The 23,693-nt window shown below is 34.6% G+C and overlaps 1 protein-coding gene across 1 annotated transcript in view; it reads right to left on the bottom strand.

The window, feature by feature from the left end:
• The window catches only part of FRYL (FRY like transcription coactivator), a 163,030-nt gene that overhangs the window by 19,765 nt on the left and 119,572 nt on the right, over positions 1–23,693 (bottom strand). Inside the window, exons 44-52 of the mRNA XM_044680887.1 lie at positions 22,689–22,786; positions 18,485–18,655; positions 16,276–16,416; positions 11,541–11,738; positions 10,588–10,749; positions 9,750–9,824; positions 9,312–9,488; positions 6,292–6,495; positions 4,390–4,554 (exon numbers count right to left, since the gene is read on the bottom strand). Coding sequence (XP_044536822.1) covers positions 4,390–4,554; positions 6,292–6,495; positions 9,312–9,488; positions 9,750–9,824; positions 10,588–10,749; positions 11,541–11,738; positions 16,276–16,416; positions 18,485–18,655; positions 22,689–22,786 — 1,391 coding nt within the window. The remainder of the gene's footprint in view (positions 1–4,389; positions 4,555–6,291; positions 6,496–9,311; positions 9,489–9,749; positions 9,825–10,587; positions 10,750–11,540; positions 11,739–16,275; positions 16,417–18,484; positions 18,656–22,688; positions 22,787–23,693) is intronic.

Raw genomic sequence — 23,693 nt, 5'->3', positions numbered from 1 at the left:
GGCTTATAATAACTGTCAACATATATGATTAATAGTTTTTAAGTCTTAAGATTTGTTTTGAAATTTCCTTTATAAATGCCCTGAGGGAAAAAATGTAAGCATGTAAGGCATATAAAATTAATCCAACTAAAAGTTCATTTTTCTGCGATGAATATTAAAGAACAAATGCAGTTAAGTTGCCAAACTCCATAAAAGGAAGTATCCATTGTAAAACTTACTTACACTTGTCTCTTGCCAAATTCAATGATGTAACTGTAGTATACAATGATATTGTGTAGCCCCAAAGGGAAAATAGGATGCTATCATAATAAAGTATAAGAACTGACATTTACATAGAATTCTAAGGTTTATAAGCATTGTGTATATATTATCTCATTTATACTTCATAATGATCTACTGAGATACTATAAGTCTTAGAGTCATTACAATCTTGCCTCATAGATATTTCAAATGCATACTGAATATTTTGAACTGAATTTCCTTAAGCATGTCAAATTCAGTATGCTCAAAACTAAATTCACTATTTTTACTTCCAAATCTCCCCAACTTTCAAACTCCTTTCCTTTTTGTAAGGATACCACCATTCTTCCAATTACCCAGGTTTATAATCTGAGTGTTATCCTTGACTCCTCATTCCTCCTTCACCCACATATCTAATAACTCTCATTTTCATTTTTTTATTGCAATCTTTGAGGAAGAGGTGTGACCCCTTCCCTCACCAGGGCCAGTCCTTCTAGATGTACTTTTTTTTTTTTTTTTTTTTAAATTTTAAACCCTTAACTTCTGTGTATTGACTTATAGGTGGAAGAGTGGTAAGGGTAGGCAATGGGGGTCAAGTGACTTGCCCAGGGTCACATAGCTGGGAAGTGTCTGAGGCCGGATTTGAACCTAGGACCTCCCGTCTCTAGGCCTGGCTCTCAATCCACTGAGCTACCCAGCTGCCCCTCTAGATGTACTTTTGATTCCATTCCTTCTCATCCCTCTGTCACGACTACTTGCAAAATTATCTCCCATTTTTCATTTTCAATCTTTTCTCATCTACTGACTTCTTCCTTACCACTGCCCATCCAAAAGAATGGAATACTTCTAAATAGTTAGTTTACTTACATATAGGATGTGATATTAAAAGATTTCCCCCTGAATTAAACAATACGTTATTCTCATTATCCATTTGAATATTACAGTCACCATTGCTTCTGGTCAATCAGACTTTTGGCAATTGGTTACAGAACTCTAAAAACCAATGTTTTTTGGTTTCTTTTTTAAAGAAGTATCTCCATCAGTTAAGAGACCTCGCAATATCTTTACTGTCAATGAGAATGCTAAAAATCAATCATTTGACTGTGGACAAACCATTTAACCTCTGAGCACTAGTTTGTTCATCTATGAAATAAATGGGCTGGAATCAATTTTCCAGGACCTCCCCCTTCTTTCATCTCTAAATTTCCATTTTGCAAATGGAATCTTCTATTAAGTACTATATCTTTTAAACTATGTCAAGAGTTTAAAAAATCTCAAAAGGGAAAAATGGTATAATGGCAATGTTCTAAAAGTTCTAAAAGCTGGGGCTATTTTTCTATGATGTAACTTCTAAGCTTCAGAATGGAATAGTATAGGTTTCCCTTCTCACGGCATGAAATCAGCTTTCCTCCCAACTCCCCTCCTTGATTCAAAAATTAGGGAGATACTAGATGTCATACACAATCTATCATTTTGATATTATTTTACGATGCACCTCTTCATGAACTCTATAGTCTAGTCAAATTCTCCTACTTATTGCTACTCAAATTCAGCATTGTCTCTCCCAATTATATGCCTTTTATAGACTATCTACCCTACGGTTAGAATTTACTATCTCTTCATATCTGCCTTTTAGGATCCTTAATTTTCTTCAAGTCAACAAATATTTATTAAATGCCAATGAAGTGCCAGGCACTGTACTAAGCATTGGGAATACAAAGAAAGAAAATAATTGTCTGCCTCCTTTTCTTTTTTGGTTATTATGTAAAGATTATTCCTCCCCAAGATGGTAATCTATTCATTGTAGCCATGGTAACATACTATTAATTGGAATATTTGATCAATTTTTTTAGTCCAGACATAAGATTTTATTGTTTTAGTGAGCACTCAGTAGGAAAATTCCTTTTCTCAATGCAGGTCAGTAATGCTTCTGACACAAAAGAGTGTTAGAGAGAAGGCTGAGGTGCTGAAAAGTCAGATGAGTCTCCTATGATCCCTATGTGTCAGAGGCAGGACTTTAACTAATGGTTTCTCAACCATCTCTCCAGATGATTATCTATTATGCTGCTGCTTCTCAAATCAAAGTTAATCTTACTGATTAAACACTTATAATAGGACCATGACAGTTAACAGTTTACTTTTGCTATTTAGTGTAGCAATTACTAGAAGGAATAGGAGCTTCCCACTAAGTGGACACTTTGAATTACTTTTTGATTCTATACTATTTACTTTATAAAGACTTAGTCAGTATTTTTACTAGAGGAGTATATGTATAAAATTATTTCTTCCATTTCAATGGAAAGATATGGGTGTGTATATTACCTGCAAATATATTTGCGTTTATATATATATCCCTATATAAAACTTTTTCCCAGTTAAGAGAGAGTGAGGGCATAAGGTCACAGGGATATAAGGATAAGCCATGATTTCATTGGTATAGGGAAACTGCTAGTGAGCCATCCCTGTCTACTAGGGCAAGTCAGCACCTTCTCTACGACTTAAGAGTGATAGAAAGTTGCCTGGACCTCACTGAAAAGAAGAAGTGGCCTGTGCTATTAAGTATTAGGAGACAGGGAGGGCTTTACATTGTTCTAGTTTCAAAGCCAGCTCTCTAGTTACTATGCTTTTCAGCCTCTCCTGTTATGTTTAAAAAAAAAATAATCCCAAGTTTTGGGAAGAAGAAAGCAGAGGGGGAAAAACTTATATTTTGTTGAACTCTGCTTTTCTTTCCCATAATTACATTTCCTTATCAGCATTTACCAATTAAGTAAGCAGAAATAAGGGGAGACATCTGATTTATTTACAAAGCTCAGCTCTTATATTTCCTCATCTCTCACCTGGCTATATTTTTTTGGGGGCTTCTCCATCTTGCCCTAGGAAGCTCATTATGGAATAACCTCATCACCGTATAGGCTCTCATTAGCTTTGGTACTCCATCTCATCACTACCCTCTGCTTCTCTCATTGGATGATGGGGCCATCAACTTAAAGAGAGAGTTCTGCTCAGTTATCTCCTCATTTCTCCTCTACCTGCACTACTTTGGGACATGTCTGACTTCTCTACCATCCTAGCACTCCCTAGGCTCCCCCACTTCTACTCCCTTTCAGCTTCCTTTTGTATTTCATCTTCTCCCATTAGATTGTAAGCTTCTTGAGGGGCAGGACTGTGTTTCCTTTTGTATTTGTATCCCCAACATTTAGCACAGAGCCTGGCACACATTAGGTACTTTTTTTTGGGGGGGGGGAGAATACCTAAGACTAGTAAAGATGAGATCTTCAAACAAAACATGCATAAAGAGTTTGAGAACATTACTTAATAAACTGGAATAATAACTATAATAGTAATAATAATAATAAATAAAGTTCTATATCCCATATAACCTACTTAATGAGAAGAGAATTTATGACAGCCACTATTTTGGTAACAACTGAGAGAAAAATGTGATTTTCTACTATTTAGCAATGCTTACACTACACTGACACCTATAATGGAGCAAGAGCCATTTAAAATTTCACCTTTATATTTATTTTCCCTAAAAAGCATAAAAAAACTACAGCAACTGCATTTAAAAAAGTAATCATCTACAAAAGTCAAAAAAGGCAGCTAAGATACTCACATCTTTTTGTTCAGTCATTAGCTTGAAATCTGGCTTACTCCTCACAGGCCTTTCCAAAAACCATAATACTAGTGTTCCAAGGTCCTTTTTAAAGGATTTGATTGCACCAACTGCTAACACAGCTGGCCTGAGGTTTTAATCCCAATCACAGCACCAATCACATAACCCAAACACAAAGCAAAAAAAGGAACAAAGCAGTATTTTCAAAGAAAATAAAAGTGCTGTAGAAAGATGATCACCATCTCCAGAAAAGCATTTAATCCATTAACTTAATGTTATTCTGCACTACAAAATGCTTATTGAAAATACTGGCAATTATTTTTAACCTGTGGGTTGTTTCCCATAATATATCAACTCTTAATTTTTGAGGCATTAACAAAAAATATAAATTAAGACCTTCCCACAGGTTAGAAATACTGAAGATAAATTAAAAATCAGTGTAACAGATGAAAATTCTTTGGAAAGAAAAGAGTAGTAAAAGAGTGCTAAGGAGAGCCCCAATCAGCCATGCGCCAGCCCACCTGTCTCCCCACCTCAGGCAGCTGGCTGTTAGCATTATCTAGAGAAGCCTCCACGCTTGGGCTGTCAGCTCTGATCTGAAGCACTTCTTCTGTGGTGACACTGAGAGCTGAATCTTGGCACTGAAGAAGGGAATCGGGGTGGTCTGGTATTTCATCGAGAGTGGACTCATTGTTTAACTAAGAGGAGGAGGAAAGAGGACAATGTGGTATACATTTAGGAGTTGATAATAATTCCAAAGATTGTAGGAAGTCAGGTTTATATTGTTAAGACATTCTGATGTTTGGATTAAAATATCCACTTCAGTAATTTTTTGAATTTTTTCCTGTTTTCTTTACAAAACCAATCATGACAGATGTAACATTCTCAGATAATGCATCAATTGAACCAAAACAACCATAACTATAAGTCAAACCTAACTAATGCAAATGCTAAGAAAAAAACCGGGCCTGTGATTTCATTAGTGAAGGGAACTTCTAGTGAGGAACAATTTCCTCCATCAGTGCAGACAGGCACCTTCTCTACCACTAAAGTCATAGGTGGGTTCCTGAGAAGACCTTCCCTATGTCCCACAGATAGTAAATGTTAGTGGCAGGGATTGATCCTAGGATTTCCTGACTTCAAGGCCAGCTCTTGATCTAGAATACCTCAATGCTTTCCATACTAATACTATTACAGTGAAAATATCTGTGCCTCTGACACTTTTTTTTTTCCATTACTCATCTCTCTATGTCTGTCTCACATTCCCTCAACTAGACTGGAAACCCCACATGAATCCTTAAGACTGGCTTTATACAGCTTCAAGTCTCTCCCACATAGTGTGTCTGTCTGTCTAGTTAAGTGACTTGCCCAGTGTCACACAGCCAGGAAATGTGGGAGGTAAAATCTGAACCCATGACCTCCCATCTTTGGGCCTTCCTCTCAATCCACTGGGCCACCTAGCTGCCTCGGTTTTCATAAAGCATCCCTGGTTCCTCTAGCTCAGAGGAATAAAGCTCACTTCTCTTGTGTCATGTAAAGTCTATGGACCCCTTCCCAGAATACTTTAAAATAAATGAAGGAAATAAATGAAGTTAGAGTGTAATGAAAATAAAGATGTCAGGTGACTCCCCCCCCCCCCCCCATTCATGTTTATAGATACCTCTGGTTAAAAACTCCTGGTCTACGGGGATGTGATCTTTCCCTCTTTATAGTATTGTCTTTTGTTCTCTCTCGTCTATTCTTAATTGTAATAATTTGTGAATGTGTAGGCTGCCTCTATTAGCTTGTAAGCTTCATAAGTGCAATTATTAGTGTCTCCAGGGATCTAAACAAAATAGATGCTTAATGAATGAATATTGGTTGAATTTTTTACATTTCCTCTTTTTTTTGGTTTTTGTCTAGAGTTCTAGTCAGTAAGATCATTTTGTTTCAATTCTTGTCATCTAAGTAATCTCTCCAGGTTTTATGTCATCTGAAAATGTGGCAGTTAAAGCCAATAAGACCTTTACCCTTGAGGGCCATGACTGAAGAAAGAAATGACATTTATATTATACTTTCAAGTTTGTGATATACTCTGGAAAAAAGGTTTTCCTTTAGCCTCCTAACTTTATGAGTTGTTATTATCCCCATGTTATAGAAAGCTCTTATATAACATTGCTACTGATGACTAGACTCTAATGAAAGCAAGTAAAGTTTATGTACTTTGACAGTCAGGGTCTGAGGGGGAAAAAATGAATTCACATGTTGATAAAGTAAAAGGTGGAATGGAATTTAGGTCATCTAGACAGGAGTACAGAGAAGTCTTCCTAGCTGTGATCCAGAAGTTAAATGATCCGCCCAAGGTCACACAGTGAGTGGAGCTGTTACTTGAACTCAGAACACTCTTTCCATGCACCATGTTGCTTCTTCAATCATTTGAAAAATTAGACACTTACCATCTGGGACCGGGAGAGTATTTGGCTTGCTGTCAGTGCTGCTTCCTCTTCTGAGGACTCATCAGTATCTTCCTGATTGGTCAAGTTCAGGCTGGGTGTGCTGCCAGAGTACTGACACTCCTGTAAGGAGGGAGTGTCCCCTTTGTCAATACTGTCCAACGATCGCCTACGGACGCCCCAGTTGAAATTGTCCATACTTTCACCCTGTAAAACAAGACAATTAGTTACTTGAAAACCACTTTTGAAAATATAGTATTTGGAAAACATGTAACAAGTAGAAATATCGCCATAAATATCATAAACAGAGTTTCAATCAGCCCTTTAATTTTTAAAAAATGTTATCATATTGTTAAATGTTTGTATTTAACTGGATCAAAACATGATAACCTGTAAGCAACTTTAGACAATGTATATAATTCTCTCAACTTTCTATGCATTATGATTTTGGACTAGCTAATTCTAATGTCTAAACCATGTATCTGCACTAAAACAGAGACATAAGAGACTATGAAAAAACAGACAGACACTTCACAGGTGACAACAGATTAAGCAGCCCCTACACCAGGCTGCAACTTACCTGCAGCTCCTGGTTAGCAAAAAGGAAAACACACATAATTAGAAAAACGAAGACAAACATTTAAAAACATTCTCTAACTTAGGGAAAATGACTTCTGATTTGCCAAGAGTAAAAGACTGATTCAAGCTCTGGATTAAGCTTTGCTCGGAACACCAGCATGGCCAGCCAAACTTCTCTTTTTATGTACAAAATAGTATGGAAAAGTTAGAGACAAACACTTGAAACAACATTTTTGTTTGGCTAAACATACAGAACAAATTGGTCAATGAATTTTTAAAATCCTAATTTCACACAGACTTACTACTTTGTGATGAAATATTATAATGACTTAAAACTGTTCACAATCAAAAACAACATAGAGGGTTCACAATTTAACGCTGCAGAAAGGCTATGCCTGCTTTTTAAAAAGTCATTTCCTATGTCAGTTCCAACATTTCATAATCAAGGTCACAAACATCAATGAATAACCTATTCCCTAGTTCCAAAAGGTTAGAAGGAAATGTAGGAATTATAATTCTTATAATTTCTCTACAGGCTTGTGAAGACAAATTACATAAATTTAGCTAGCAAAAGGATTCACCTCTAAGAATATGATACAATAATCATGACATGCAATAATAATTTTTTTTAAAGCCTTAACTTCTATGTACTGGCTCATAGGTGGAAGAGTGGTAAGGATGGGCAATGGGGGTCAAGTGACTTGCCCAGGGTCACACAGCTGGGAAGTGTCTGAGGCTGGCTCTGAACCTAGGACCTCCTGTCTCTAGGCCTGACTCTCAATCTACTGAGCTACCCAGCTGCCCCCTACAATAATAATTTTTGCTAAAAAAAGTTTCAATATTGTATAATAAAGGTATAAAAGTTGTTGTCTTCTTGACTATTCAAAGTACAGGCATATCCTGCCTAACATCGTTAATTGGTTCTGTGAAAACACAATGATAAGGTGAACTGATTTCTCAGGAGACAGCTCCTTAAGCTCAGTGTGACAATCTGTGATCAGCTGAACAACATGTATTACAGAAGAGTTTTGTGACTATTTCTATTCATTTAACAATATTATTGCAAAATGCCCTGGATCTGGGCTTCCTTGTGAGAATGTGCTTATATTTTCAAGAAGCCTCAGATAAGAGGAGGTCTTATTAGTGTTTTGGAAGCCATCTAGAAATTTGTTTTGCTGCTTAAGAGCAAATTTGGAAAAAAAGAAAAAGAAAAAGTTGCAAATAGATCTAGAATTACAATAAATTTCTTAATAATCTCTTCCAAAAGACTGTTGGTATTAAAGTCCTAAAAGGAATTTTCATACCTTATAGATTCTTCAATAGGAAAAACACCTTACTTCAACATTATAATACTGTTAGAGAAACAGGCTGATAGAAAATTTAGTTCATGAATCTTTTATTCATATAAATCCTCACATTTGATCTAATATTATTGAGCTAAAAAAAACTACGAAGGAATGGAGGGATTAGTAATAGTAATGGGGGAAGGCAAAAGCTTGTTCTATTCAGTCCAATTCATAGTACATTTTGCCTTACATAGGAAGTGCTAGTTGAATTTCTCATGCTATTTAATACACTTAAAACTTTTGAGGAAATCGAAACCTTTAGAGTTAAAACATCATAAAAGAAAAGGCTTCTTGGACAAATACAATTTGAAATTTGAAAGGAGATGGCTACATAATACTAAAGCAAGAAACTGGGAATGTTAAAGGGAAAAATATCCAAAGAGTTCAGTAAGATGGGGCAGAAAGATAACAAATGGTGACATCTTTAAATGTGATCAATTTTTTTTTTAATTCCTTACCTTCTGTCTTAATATCAATTCTAAAACAGGAGTGGTAAAGGCAAGGTAATAGGGATTAAGTGACTTTCCCAGCTAGGAAGTGTCTGAGGGCCAGATTTTAACCCAGATCCTTCCAACTCCAGGCAGGCCTGGCATTCTGTCCACTGTGCTATGTAGCTGCCTCAAATATAATAAATTTTAAAAATAATATGTCATGCTTCTAGTAATTAAAATCATAATATTCTTTTCCTCTTCTGGTGAGCAAGAATCTGCATAACTATTGACAATTACTTAAACACATACATAAATTACTTTTGAATAATGAATTCACAGTATATGGGTTTTTTTTGGGGGGGAGGCTATATTTTTAATAATCTTGGAGCTTTATAAGGTTAAAATGCAAAACTTTTCAATTTTTAAAAAATAAATTTAAATGCTTAAAATGTCTAATTGTTTAAAAATCTGTTTCTCCACTTTGAAACTTATTGTATATAATAAATAAAATGACAAAAAGTTTCTCATTCAATTATCATCCATTATGAAGAGTAAACTGACCTTACAATTAACTTTCACAAAGGATAAAATAGATATTCTTTTAGTTCTCAGACAAATCTGATTTCCAAGTACTCTAGCATTTACAAGAGAAAATCCAAATTCTTACCTCTGCGTCTTCCAGCTCAACATCTAAAAAGTCAAAATCCTTAAAAACTCCAAATTGCTGTTCACTGCTATTGTCCTCCACAATCACTTCCTCCTCCTGAATTATTTCCTCTGTTGTAGAAATGAGACTAGTCTGTTGGTCTCCAACTTCCAAATCCTCATTAGAAGAAAATACAACCTACAGAGGAAAGAATATAACAACGTTGTGGATCAAAGCACAAATCAACCCTACTCTAAACAGATGATGTCTTAAGAGGCATAATTTTTTAAAAAAGAATTTCTTAACTAGCCATCAACTGTTATAAAGAACAATAGTCTTTCCCTCTCAAATTTAATAGTATAAATATAGTGGCAACTAGTGCATGAAAACAATGAGAAGGAATAATATGTATTTTTTATGTGGATTATGTGATTTTTAAAATATTTACTATAACCTCACCGATGGATTCTTTGGGAGACCAGACTCTGGACCACAGAGGGACAATACATTCATTAGTTTCTCTCTTGTTCTTCTCTGGAACATAAAAGGAGCATTCAGTGTCAAAAGATGACTTTTAAAAATCTATCTATCTTAGCACAAATCTGGCATAGTGGAAAGGGCACTAGAGAGAAGACCAGGCTCTGCATCCCTACTTTGTTAACTTTTGTCAGGCCAGTCACCTAACCTTACCGTTCTATAATTATGAACTTACTGCTTCCCCCTAAGATCTTCAGGTCTTACTATCTATCTGCCTTGCTCTTAAGGCATATTCCCTTGGCATTGTCATCTTGTATAATTTAAGGACTCCTATTGCCATCTGCCTCAACATTCAACATTTAGGGCTTCTCAGACTTCTCCTAGACCAGAGGTCGGCAACCTTTTTGGCTGTGAGAACCATAAACGCCACATTTTTTAAAATGTAATTTCGTGAGAGCCATCCAGGGCTCACAGTCCACTCCTGTAACAGCGCCTGAAAAAAATTTGACTTTATGGCTCCTGCAGAAAGAGCCATATCTGGCCCTCAAAAGAGCCAGATATGGCTTGAGAGCCATACGTTGCCAACCCCTGTCCTAGACCCTGCAGCTGAACTTGCCTTTATGTGTTACCTTCCCTCCAATTAGATTGTGATCACCTTGAGATCCTTTCCTTTTTAATTTGTATTTCCAGTTAGAAACGTAATCAGTACAGAGTAAGCACCTTAAATTACTCTCTTCCTTCCTCCTCCTGCCCATCCTACTTTTCTTCCCTCCCTCCTTTCTTTTTTCTGTCTCTCTTCCCCTCCCTTCCTCTCACATACCTGTGATAACTGTGGTCTCTTCCAGCTAACAGGCACAAGGGCATTAGAATTAGAACCTGATGAAGTTGAAGAGGTACTTCGAGTAACTGCAATGACTTTTGGTTTTCCATTTCTTCCAGCTGCACTATGTTGATCACCATATTTATTTCCAATAATTGGTGTCTACACAGAAAGGGAAAAATAAGCTTGATTCAAATAATTCAAAACATGGTAAGTATAAATGGTAGCGAAAATTAGATTTCCAAAAATCAATCTAAGAAATATGTTATAACATTAGAAATATACTGTAGTGAGATAAAAATGTCTTTTAATACCTGATGTTAAATTTTTTTTGGTCTTTAAATTAATTCAAAGATGATTCTTCTAAATGTTCTTAAGACAATCTGATGAAAAAATTATCCTTAGGCTTAATAAATCTACTTTAAATTCTTTAATATCTCAAGTTTACCTTCTTGAGATATTTTATATCTGGCTTTATTGGTATTTATTTATTTGAATGAACTTATTTGAATAGAAATATATTTGATATTCTGGAATTCACTTTTTTTAAGCAAAACAAAACAAAACCAAAAAATGCCCACCCCTTATTGTAATAACTCACCCAGAGTTATCACCCATCTTACTTGCTAGTTCATCTCTTTCAACTTCCAAGGCCCAAGCAAGGGATGGTGCTGCTAAGCTCCATCTCAAAAAATGCATGTGTACTTGCTTATACACAATTCTCTCTCACATTTTCTCTCATTAAGGAACCAAAAATACATACTGCCAAGACTATTATTACATCTTAGTCAAATAAGATTTTGATAGTCTTAAAAAACACTGTTTCTGTTGGAGGGAACCCCCCCCCCACCAAATATATATACATACGCATACATATATGTAAAATTATGTTGAATAGTAATGGGTTGTATTTGCATGTTTTTATACTACTTAAATTACTTTAAAAGAATTACCTCCGATATATCAAAATGAAAATCTAATGTCTTTCCAGGCAACTCCTTGGAAACATTATTAAAAATTTTTGTGAATGAAATTTCAGGAGAACCCATATCACTGCCATAACTCTTAGGGATATCATTAGGGACAACAAGACTTGCAGATCTGGATACCACCAGTTTTAGTATGTTGAGCGCTTCTTTCCAGTATGGACTCTAATAAGAAATAAAAATACATTAATTACAGAGGAGGAATCCTGGAAAACATTTTTCTTACAAATTATGTATTTCCTCTTTGAGATGACAAACAGATATGGTGAACATATGCAAACTAGAATCTAGATATTCATTGCTCTTGAAGGATTTCCTAGAGTACAGGAAAAGATGATGACCCTGAAGAAGTGGGACATTGTGGCTGTTCTTCCCCAAAGTAGGAACATGCACATATATAGTACATAAATTTTAAAATCACATACAGTAGCATGTTATTCATTTAACTGACATTGAGAATAATGTTACTCAAGAATGAGTCTTAGCTCTTTAAGTACCAAAACTCCTTTTTTTTTAAAAATAGCTAACACTTTTATAGTACTTGTTATGTGTCAAATACTCTGTTAAGCACTTTATGATAGTATTATTTGATCCTCATAATAACCCTCAAAGGTTAGAACTATTTTTATTCCCATTTTATAGATGAGGAAACTGAGATAGAGGTTTAAGTGACTTGCCCAGGGTTATACCATCAGTTAAGTGTCTTAAGGCTGTGTTTGTACTCAGGTCTTCCTGACTCCAAGATGACCACTTTACATCCACTGCCGCACTTAGCTGATTCAGTTTTTGGCTGTGTTCCAGATAAATGAGATGACCTTTGAAAAGATGAAAGGTAAGCACAGACCAGTATATAACCATCCATCATTATATGCAGGAAAATATTCCTGCCCTAAAAAAGCCTTTTAGCTTCTCTATGTCACCCATTTCATACAAAGGGTAGAGGAAAGAAAGACAAAACTGAAACAGGAACTCCTGTTCTACAGAAGACACTCAAGTCATTAAGTATTTTGTGAAACACAAAGACAAATGCCATTTCTAGTTTGTAAGTGTCTTCTATAGTACACTAAAAAAGGGGAAGGAAGTACAATATATGGAAAGGAAGGTAAGGATTGAAGAGAACATTATATAAAAAGTGGTCATTTGGGGGCAGCTAGGTGACTCAGTGGATTGAGTCAGGCCTAGAGATGGGAGGTCCTAGGTTCAAATCTGGCCTCAGATACTTCCTAGCTGCGTGACCCTGGGCAAGTCACTTAACCCCCATTGCTTAGCCTTTACCACTCTTCTGCCTTGGAGCCAATATACAGTATTGACTCCAAGACGGAAGGTAAGGGTTAAAAAGAAAAAAAAAAAAAGAAAAAAGTGGTCATTTAAAAACTGAGGTTAGGACAGGAAGGTCTTATAATAACTAACCTAGTCATTGTTTCAATAAAGGGTCCCATAAGGTAACTGCTATTCCCCCCTTTACAATGGAGGTAAAAGGAAAGGGCAAAAGCTTTCCTCCCCACAAGATAAGTAGCCTTGGAAGCCCCTTTCACTTCCAAATCCATGAATAATCCTTGTAAGAAAGAAATAGGTGGTCTTCGTTTTTGTAGTTATCAATATAGATATATTTATATTTCAATATCAGATTATATAGATATATATATAGAATGATATCAATATATATGTGCATATATATATCTCCACAACCACAAATCAACTCTATTTTTAATAAAGAATTATTGAACCTTATTTTATCTTTAAGAGATTCAAGAGAGTTGGCCTATTTTATTTTAGGATAACATTGACAAATTTATTCCTATAGATAACCCTGAGATAAAAGTAAGGAAAGCTAAGATTTGTTTTCCCAGATTTATTACTAGTAGAATACTTTCTTAATGGGATTAATAAGACTTCATGCTGACACAATATATCTAAAACAGTTTAATATGAAAACTTGTGACTAAGGAGTATAAAAAAGTACTTAAAATTGTGTATTTCTATAAAGTAAACTTGATATTAACTATATTTAATTTCACAACAAATTGGGAGGATGAGAGCACTTGTCAAAAGCATGAAAATCAAGTACTAATCCTATGCTAGGTAAGAGAGCAAATAACTAAATATCTGTATTTATTCCTTATGAAATTGCATTTTAATTAATTTAAGATATTCTTAGTAAAATTAGTTTTCAAAATGTTGGATTGGTAAAATTATAGAAGGATGAGGCCATAAATTAGGTTAGTGGGTTAAATTTCTAGACTCTGATCATTGTACACAAATTGTCCAAACAGTTGGGAAATATTTCACAAAGGTTTTAAAGGAAATCACATATTGAAGGTGACAAATTAAGCTTAAGAGTATGAGGCTCTTTCTTAGGGTTAATCTCAAACAGGAGCTAGAAACTTTTAAGGGGAGAAACGTTTTGGGAAGCTTCTTGTAGAAAAGCATTTTATATTATATGTATATTTATATGTGGTGAATTGCTACTAGAGAGATTTTAAACTGTCCACTTCTGTACTGTGACATTCAAAAGGATCTGTGATCTCTGTGTGATCTCTGTGATCTTCTTATCCATGTCCTCCCAGTTTGCCATACAGATTCCTTTACTTTCTCCCAACCTCATTCTAGCTGTCTGCCTGTGACTTCTTGTTCTTTCCAAATGGCCAGACCTTTTCCTCCTCTTATTAAAGAAGCATATGGAAAGTTTCAGCTGCAATGCAGATGGAAAAGGTTGGTGGTTATTCTAGGAAACAGCAGCAATGCAAATAGTAATGTCTTTCCTTTAATGCCATTTTGACAAATAAAATCTTAGTTTGTGGTACTGTACTATTTGACAATATGTACAATTTATCTGACTCATGTTGACTTTGTTAGCTAGAACTTTGTTTTCTGAGCCTTCAATAGGTAGGGTGCTAGGATATGCTTCCCAGGTGATGGCTTCAGGACACTGAGCTATCTTCATGAGAATCTGAGGGGAGATAGTGGTCAAGGTAGTAGATCTGGTTTGACTTTCCTATTATATGCCACCTCTTGTCTCAACCTTAGAGGGACTTGATATTTCACATAGCCTGGCTTGCTTGCCCTATTGGTGGTACTTGGTTGGCAGCAGATGGGACAACTGGCCTCTATTTCACAAGAATAAAGTGCTTCTTTTGCCCAGATGATGGAATTGGGACAGATGGTCTGGGATTTGGGATTGCCTTTCCCAGAGCTCCTATACATAAATGGTCCTTCAGTTGGTGACTCTGATTAGAGTCAATGAAGAAAAAACTCTATACTTAAAAAAGCAATGCCATATAAAAAAAGCTGTGGTGGCACTGAGTCATCCATTTAATCAACTTTGTCCTGGCCTAAGGACGATCACTTAAGTACATGACTGTCAATAATGAAAATGTCCAGACAATTCTAGAATCATTATGAGAATGTTATTGTAAGTAACCATATTTAACATTAAATAAACTTGTGAATAAGGGGAAAGAATCATCATTTTGAAGATAAGTAATTAGGCTCCAGGCATTTGTGTACAAGCTTTCTGTAAAAAGCCAAAATTTCTCCAGGGACAATACCTCCAATAAATCACATTAAGAGTTCTATTCCAAATGTAAAAGAGATTACCAAGGGCACAATTGTGTAAATGGCTGGCATCATCTAAAGAAATGCATTAAAACAACCAGGAACTTAGAATTCTGGTGTACTTTTGGAGTGAGTTGCAAAAAATATTTGATGTTAATAAGTTGGTTTAAAATAAGAAAAAGGAAACTTTTTGATATTCTCTTTAAAGAAACATAATTCTAATGCATTAAATTCCTAATTCTAGTATTGGATACAGAATAGAGTTATAAAAAAAATGAAACTATGCCTTACATATATTTATATAGTGCTGTACATTTTACAGATCTGGGAACTTTAGTGAAAGCTCAGGAATCTGGAATATTTAATAGCTGTACCTTAATTACAGAATATCTTAAAATATATTGATTTGAATTCAAATGCTTATCGGATGTAGCTAGATAGCACTGTAAATAGAGCACTGGGACTTGAGTCAGGAAGACGAGTTCAGATCCAACCTTGAACACTTATTAGCTGTGTGACAATGGACAAGTAACTTAACTTCTATTTACCTTAGTTTCCTCATCTGTAAAATGGGGATGGATAATGACTGCATCTATATCCCAAGGTTGGGGGGAGGATCAAATGAGATGATATATATAAAACACTTAGCACTGTACCTAACACACAGTAGGTGCTATATTTATTTAGCCACCATCATCATTACGATCACCACCACCACCACCCACCACCACCACCACCACTGTATTTGTTACAAGGGTTTTATTTTTTCTATTCTTCATTGATGGGAGAATTAGGAGAATAAGAAAATCATTTATGTTATGTGAATAAAACTTAATAATAAAAAAGCAAAATGGAAAAGTTTTAAGTCAAAACAATTATTAAAAGCATTTCCACATACAAATAAGCATATGTAAATGTGATTTGCAAAACTTAAAGGACCAAATAATTATCTTGGTAAAGTCTGCTTTCTTTGCTAAATTAAACTTATCCTCTGTAATGCTGAATGCCAATTTCCTTAATAAACTTGTTAATAGTTCAAAGATAAATTTTATTACAGCCAAAGTCATCAGAAATCCCAAATGGTCAAATCTGTTTAATACTTGATATTAGAGATGAACATATCTGAATATCAAGTTAGAAGACTTACCTGTACATATTTCCCAATAACTTTTATGATCTCCAAATTAAATTGTTTCACCGGGGCCGTGGAAAGATCAATATGACTCAGAAGACTATAAATGATCTGCAGTAAAGACTGCTGCATACTGGACAGCCCTTTTTCTAAAAGCTAAAAATAATGTGATAAAGTTGTACTTTAGTCAAGTTCTAAGACAGATTATTGTCAAGTTTCTTTTATTGGACTTGGGTTACTTAAATTACTTATTTATGATACTTGGAAAATGTATACATATATGCCTTATGAAAAATTTAAATAACAATGATTAAAAGCATAAAATAAATTAGGGTATATTTACAATGTGTATGCCTAGAACTGATAAAAAATAACAGCATTTAACAATATAAGAGATACTCTGGAATGTTAAAATAAGACATTTGTGTTAATTTGGTAATCTAAGGGTTTGAAAGGAGGCTATAATAAAACCTAGAGGACTATGCTGCACTATCAGGTAGGGAAAATGTTTCTATTTTAATTTTCTGTGTTTCTGAAGATTTTATATTACCCCTAAGAAATGGGAAAACTGGACTTTGCTTATTTTTCTGCCCACTAACACTTCTTCACACATTCATTCATTCATTCATTCATTCATTCATTCATTCATTCATTCATTCATTCATTCATTCATTTATTTTTAATTTTAAACCCTTAACTTCTGTGTGTATTGACTTATAGGTGGAAGATTGGTAAGGGTAGGCAATGGGAGTCAAGTGACTTGCCCAGGGTTACACAGCTGGGAAGTGTCTGAGGCCGGGTTTGAACCTAGGACCTCCTGTCTCTAGGCCTGGCTCTCAATCCACTGAGCTACCCAGCTGCCCCTACACATTTATTTTTAACAATCTTTATCTTTGGCTAAAGTAACAAAATCAACATCTTAACTGAGATAACTAAATATAATACATGAGGGAGGAGATCAAAAATAAACATTTTGTCATCACAGCAGGTACCTATGAACCATGATGAAAAAAAAGCTGTCAAACCTTAGAATATACCTTCACTCTGAAAAACACTTTGGTTCACAGATAGTTAGTGGTTGATGGGCATGGGTCTGTACTGGAGTCTCCCAGGAGATAGAAAGAGGCATTTGTCAAAGTTTAGAGCTAGTCTAGGATATATGGTCTGTTTTAAAGTGGACTTCAATATGGAGGATTTGCAGAAGCCAGTTTCTTTTTAGAATAATTCAAGAGGAAGCTAGAAATTGGGAGTGATATATTTGCTTCATATCTTAAAGAGTATTGCCTTTTAAGAGAATCTTGCCCTTTTGGGATTACCATTAAGAAGTAGGTGCTAGTTGGGATTTGTAAATTTTAACATACTATGAACTTACCAAACTAAAAAGGGCTATTTACTATCTTTAAATATGAACTGAAAAATCACATATTAGCCCTGTTCACATTTATTACTGCCGGCACAGCAATGGTTCACTTACAAGTAGAGAAGATAATGCCTAATGAAGTTCTCTTCTAGTTACCAGTGCTACAAATACCTTCCATTTTTGTTCAAATATTTACTTTCCTATATGTAGCCTTAGATCTGAACTCAGACACAGGTTGAAATTCTGGGCTTCCAATCAAAAATTTGGCGGAGGGGCCCAACAGTTTTCATTGATGGCAAAATTGAAGTTCTGATTTGAAAGGAAATTTTGGAATTATTCATTGTCATGTTAGGGGGGTGGGTTTCTTGGACAGAATTTGTAAATAAAGACCCAGAAATTTCTTATTAAAAATATATGATAATTTTTATGGGTGATCTAAAGGTAACTTTTTGTTATTTTGGACCAAAATCAGATTTCAAATGTGGAGAATTTACAGTACTTTATTATAAAAATTTACATAGTAGGTGTTTTTAGACAACACATATGCCTACAAAATGGACTACAAAGCAGTGAAATTATTATTCGAATTCTCTAAATGAAGAACACTGAAAGACCTTGCTGCCATTTTGAAGGTAAAAGAGGTTTACAAATATTTTTCAGGGTAGAAGCCTAACAAATCATTCAGCCTTTCTATTTTAAGAGAAGGCAAACTTTTTTTGCATTCAGATTTGTTGACTTCAGCCAATTAGTACTTTGAGTATCAGTTAGATATAGGAGCTGGAGCTATTACAAAAATGTGTTTAAGTAAAAAATCTTGTCAAATTAAAAAAAGATTGGCAGAACAACATTTTAAGGAAAATTTACCTCAGCAAGATAAGTTACAAGATTAAATGTGGTTTCTGAGAAGGAATCATGTAGGTATCGACATACTACATTAATCCAATTTGAGCAGTCCCTGGAGTATGTATGTGTACTATATAAGCTCATCATATGAGCCAAATTGACAAGCGTTGGTGATTTTTCTTCTGCACAGACCTGGAAAATAAGTGTATTTCATTCAAAAACAAAACAACAACAACAACAACAACAACAATAACAACAACAAAAGACAACAAGTCTAAACTTATCAAGGCAAATTATTACTTTAACATGTTTAAATTAAAAGAAAGTACAAGTGTGCACTAACGGGGTCATAGGAAATCTGTTCTACTCTAAAACTTCCCAGTTAGAAAAAGAAGCACATTTTTCATGGGTTCTTACATATTTGAGTAAGACTAAAGAGATTCCCATTCAGTTCTGAATTCTTGATTCCAAATCAATCATCCCTGGGCCCCAAACTGTCTGAAAATCACCTATGATCACATAGCCAAGGCACTCTTCTGACAAGACAATGAAGGAAATTTGGCACTTCTGAAACTCACCTGCTACTAGATATAGTTTTAAAGATATTATAGTGGCATGTCAGGACATTAGAATATTGTAGGAATGGAATGTCATAGTAAATTACTGTTTGTATCAATTTATTTCCCTCAACTCAAACCCTATTCTGGTGAGTTTCACTTATGTCTATTATTTATGGACAATCCTAGAATCCCATGATCAGGATGATGGTGCATGCTTATCATTTCTGCAACCAAGAGAGGCTGATTTTGATGGTTCACTTGAGTTCTTAGATGTAGGAAGGCTAAAGCTAACTGAATGTTTTCATTATGAATCAGTATGGTGGGCCCATGAGAATTAGAAGCAGGGTTTGTAGAATAGGAAGGTGGGGCACCAGTTTGTCTAAGCAGGGGAAAATTGGCCCAAATTAGAAGTGGAACAGGACAAAGATCAGGGGTCAGTCTGCAGTGGATAGGGATAGGGCCCAAGAGTGACTTCTCCACTCCTTCCCTGCCTGGACAAGATAAGGAGATTCAGTCATAGCCTCCTCCCTCCCTCTACAAAAGATGCAGAGACAAGAACTAAGCCCATGTCTCCTAACTCCAAAATCCAACATTCTATTATGACAATGCATCCTTACATGTTGAAGTATCAAGTTTTTGAGGAATGGAGTAAATTAAAATGAATGCTCTTAATGTTCTTATCTCATAGCTTTGTAATAAAAATTTTACATGTGTACTACCTAAAATAAAACTATACTTATTATGAGTGAATAATTTTCCTTTAATGATTAAGAAAACATTTAAAGATTTTGTAATATGCTTTGGTTCAGTATCATAAGTGGTCATGGCCAATGAATTGATGTGTTCTGTACAAGAACCTATCTTTATACCATAAAATATCCTAGGAAGTTTTTTAAATGACACTTTCATATATTTCTTAAATATCTATTTTTCATAAGAATAAGAGTTTAAAATATTTATTAAAAACCTGATATTTGAGCGAACTGGTTATTTATGCAAGAGATAAAAGAATATCTATAATATATGAAAAGAAACACTATCAAATGCTTTTAAAATGTCACAAATGTGTATTTAAATACCTGAGAAAATGGAAAACCTTGCCAAAAGAATAAAATTAGTTTTTATCTTAAGGAAAGACGTGGTCAAAATAATAGCTGACATTTACAATGTCAATAAAGAATATTCTATATATATTATCTTACTTGATCCTCCCAACCATCTGGTAAGGGCACTGTGATAGTATTATACCTGTCTTTCAGATAAAGGAACTGAGGCTGAAAACAATTGTGACTTGGCAAGATTATACGATTTATAATCTGTCTGAGACAGCATTTAAACCCAGGTCTTCTGGACTCTATGTCCAGGATAGCCTGGTACCTAATTCTAAATACACACATACACATGAAAAAGGGATTCTGTTTTCAGAAATTCCTGGTTACTTTTCTTGAAGTATGCATATAGATTTATGTTCATAAGAACACATTATTTGTACCTTTTTGTAAAATAGAGAATGGTACCATTTTACCAATATCACATGAGGTTGTTCAAGAGGGTTCTATATTTTATGAAAAGAGAAAAACCTTATCTGAACAAAAGTTGTGACATTTGAGAAAACATGATTTTGAAGCTAATTTTAGACTTATTGGAAGAAAATGTGATTAATAAACTACCTTGTTAGACAATATGAATTTCTTGATATACTAGTTTTCTGCCTGTATACTGAGGCCATTCCTAATCAGTGGGTCCCATGCTGAGACCCTCAAGTACATAGAGGCTGTTTAGAAGATGATGACTTGAGTGAGATAAAAAGGAAGATATTTGCATGACAAGTATTCACAAAATAGCACAAAGACCACTCAAGAGTTATAAAGGACATAGCAATTAAAGATTCAATCTAAACTTCCCAGAGCTCATCTACTTCCTGCAGACTAAAGACATCTAAAGAGGAACCTGTTAGTCACTGCTCAACAGGAAGGAAATAAACATTCTTTATCATCAATAACAGAGAAGTGATATGCATGCTGAGACTGTCTTTTAGTTCAGGAAAATTTCTTTCTTTCCTTGATTATGGCTTTCAAACTGTTTTTCTATTTCCTGTAAATGCCCTATCGTTCAATGATTAGGTTATCATTTTTAAACCTTCAGTGTCTCTTGCAATATTATTATGTTTTTCTGAGTTATGATTCACTTTTGCTGTGCTAGTGTAAATTCAGTATACTAGGTTCTTTGCATGAAGGATCAGTTCTGCTTTATTAATATTTTCAATTTCTATAGTGTTTACACATTGAATGGAATCTTTCCTTGGCACAGCAAAATCCCTTTTCTCAAGTTCTTTAATTTTTTCCTTTACTTTGGGATGAGAATCAATTTATATGTGTTTGTCAGAGAATCTTAGCTGATGCAATTTATTCAATTACGAATATCTCCTCTAGATTCCTAATGACATGTACACTTCTTTTTTGTTATCTAATACTTATTAACTAGAATCAGTTTTTAAAAAATGGCTCGTTTTTTTTTGAAGTTTATCTTTGTTGTTTTTAAAATGTAAAGCGTGTGCTTCTGTGTACTATAATTTTCCTCAGCCATTCTAATTTATTTTCAATAACTGTTGGACTTAATGTGTAAGTTTTAGTTGCTCTTAACTTGCCACTTATTGGTTGTGTAAACCTGGGGCAAGTCACTTATAACCTTCTGGGCCATACGTTTCTCATCTGTAACATAAGGGAGCTGGACTATAATGTCCTTTCTATTTTTAAATCTGTAATCCTATTTTTTGCACCATTCAAATTTTACCCTAGGATTTTTAGATGTTATCCATTGCATTTTAAACTATTTGATAAAATTATTCTACTTTCTGTCACATTTTCCCCTTATTATTATTACTACCTTGTCTTACAAATAATATTAATATAGAAGGGTATATTTAAAAATATTAAGGTTTTATTGTAATCCATATTGATAATTAAGGAAACCACGTGCCTGCTAAGATCTAATTTGAATGCCCCGCCATGATTTCCCCTGGCTGCTTCCTAAGAAAGAGACCTTCCCAATCAAGTTCTGAGAATTTATACCTCTGTCTACGTAATCACACTTCCTGCCCACCTGTATTACACAAGAGTAATCATGGGAAATGTAGTTTTCAAGTCCCCTAAACATCCACAGGAAGTTTATACCAGAGACCTCAAGAGTAAGTTCAAGGATCCCAAATTTCCAATATCACACTTAAAGTAATAAATTCAAAGTGTTCCAACTCAAGCCAAGGTCAGGGGGGGTTTGTTTAGAACTCTGAGAAGTCCTGCCTTTCTCATGATACAACATGTGTTATAAATCTTCACAAATATGACAATATGCTTGTTTTTAATTTAGGGCTGTTGTATACAGACTGACAATGGCAAGAGGAATTAAAGAAAAATTTATTTTAACTTCCTGTCTGTTAATATCAACACAAATTTCAAAGCAGTAGTTTTATTACCAGCATTTTTTTATTTTTTACTTGACTTTATCAGTTTAGAAATGCTTGGGAAAATTTCAGATATCAACATTTTCATAATAAATATAAAGCTTTTTAAAGAGCATTTGCAATGTCAAAAAAGCTCTAAAAATGATTTAAAAGGAAGCTTGGATGAGAAAGCTTTCATTTTTTTAAAATCACAATATTTACGCACCTTTGCTATTCGACCAGCTGTTTCTTTGCAGAATTGTGTTGGGTTATCAAAATGCTGGATTAAATGAGGCAATAAGCACAGGATGTTTAAGGGAAAACCTACAGATATTAAAAAAAATCCACACATCACAGAAGATTATTATCTATTTTTAGAGAATAAAAACTCAAAATCAGGCAAACGATACTCCTTCCTCTTCCTATCTATTTTTTCAGTTCTTATTTGTCAACTACAGAAGTTGAAATTTAAATCATATATATGTTGTAAGGCCCCTTAACACTACAATAGTTCATTTCATGGGGTTTCATTCTGGTTTCTGGAAACTTTGTTATGATGTATATGTTTGCACTTACATAAGATTTAGTTCTTTACTTGAGAAGATAGCCAAATGCCATCTTGGTACTGGTCAAGCAACGAAGAGGCAAAACACCCCAAGAATACTCATTGATTGCTATCCTGCATACCCATGCAGTTGTAATTGTTCTATTTTCTCTTTTTTTTTAAATCCCTGAAACTATTAGTTTTGTTTTCCCAATTATAAATTCATGTGTTCATCAAATGGCCCCAGGGCACCAAAGATCTTAGGTAAGACTTCCATATACTCTTTGTTAGATATCTTAAAATAAGCTGGAAAACAATTTCCTATTTTTATCTACTTCCACCAAAAACTCAAAATAGAAGTCTGAAAGCTGAGGTAACACATGACGCCTTACTCCTTCACCAATCACCACTTTGAAACCTCTGGATCTTCCTTGTAAAAATAAAAAAGTGAGGTAGAAGTTGGAAAGCCACATTAAGGGAACTCTTAAGCCAACATCCAACCTGAATGTAATTTTGTAAACTCCCTTTCTTTCTTCTCCATTTGGTTAAAAAAAGAATATCCTTTATAAAATTTCTCTTGAACCTAAGCCTTGTGTATAGATTTTCTTCTTTTCCCTTTCACTGTTTTACCACACAACCACTCATTTGGAAAAATTATTTGCTACTGAGCATAGGAATTGTAATATG

This window comes from Gracilinanus agilis, chromosome 6 (assembly GCF_016433145.1).
Source record: "Gracilinanus agilis isolate LMUSP501 chromosome 6, AgileGrace, whole genome shotgun sequence".
In the NCBI taxonomy this organism is placed as follows: Eukaryota; Metazoa; Chordata; class Mammalia; order Didelphimorphia; family Didelphidae; genus Gracilinanus; species Gracilinanus agilis.
This window is presented reverse-complemented; position numbering and strand designations above follow the sequence as displayed.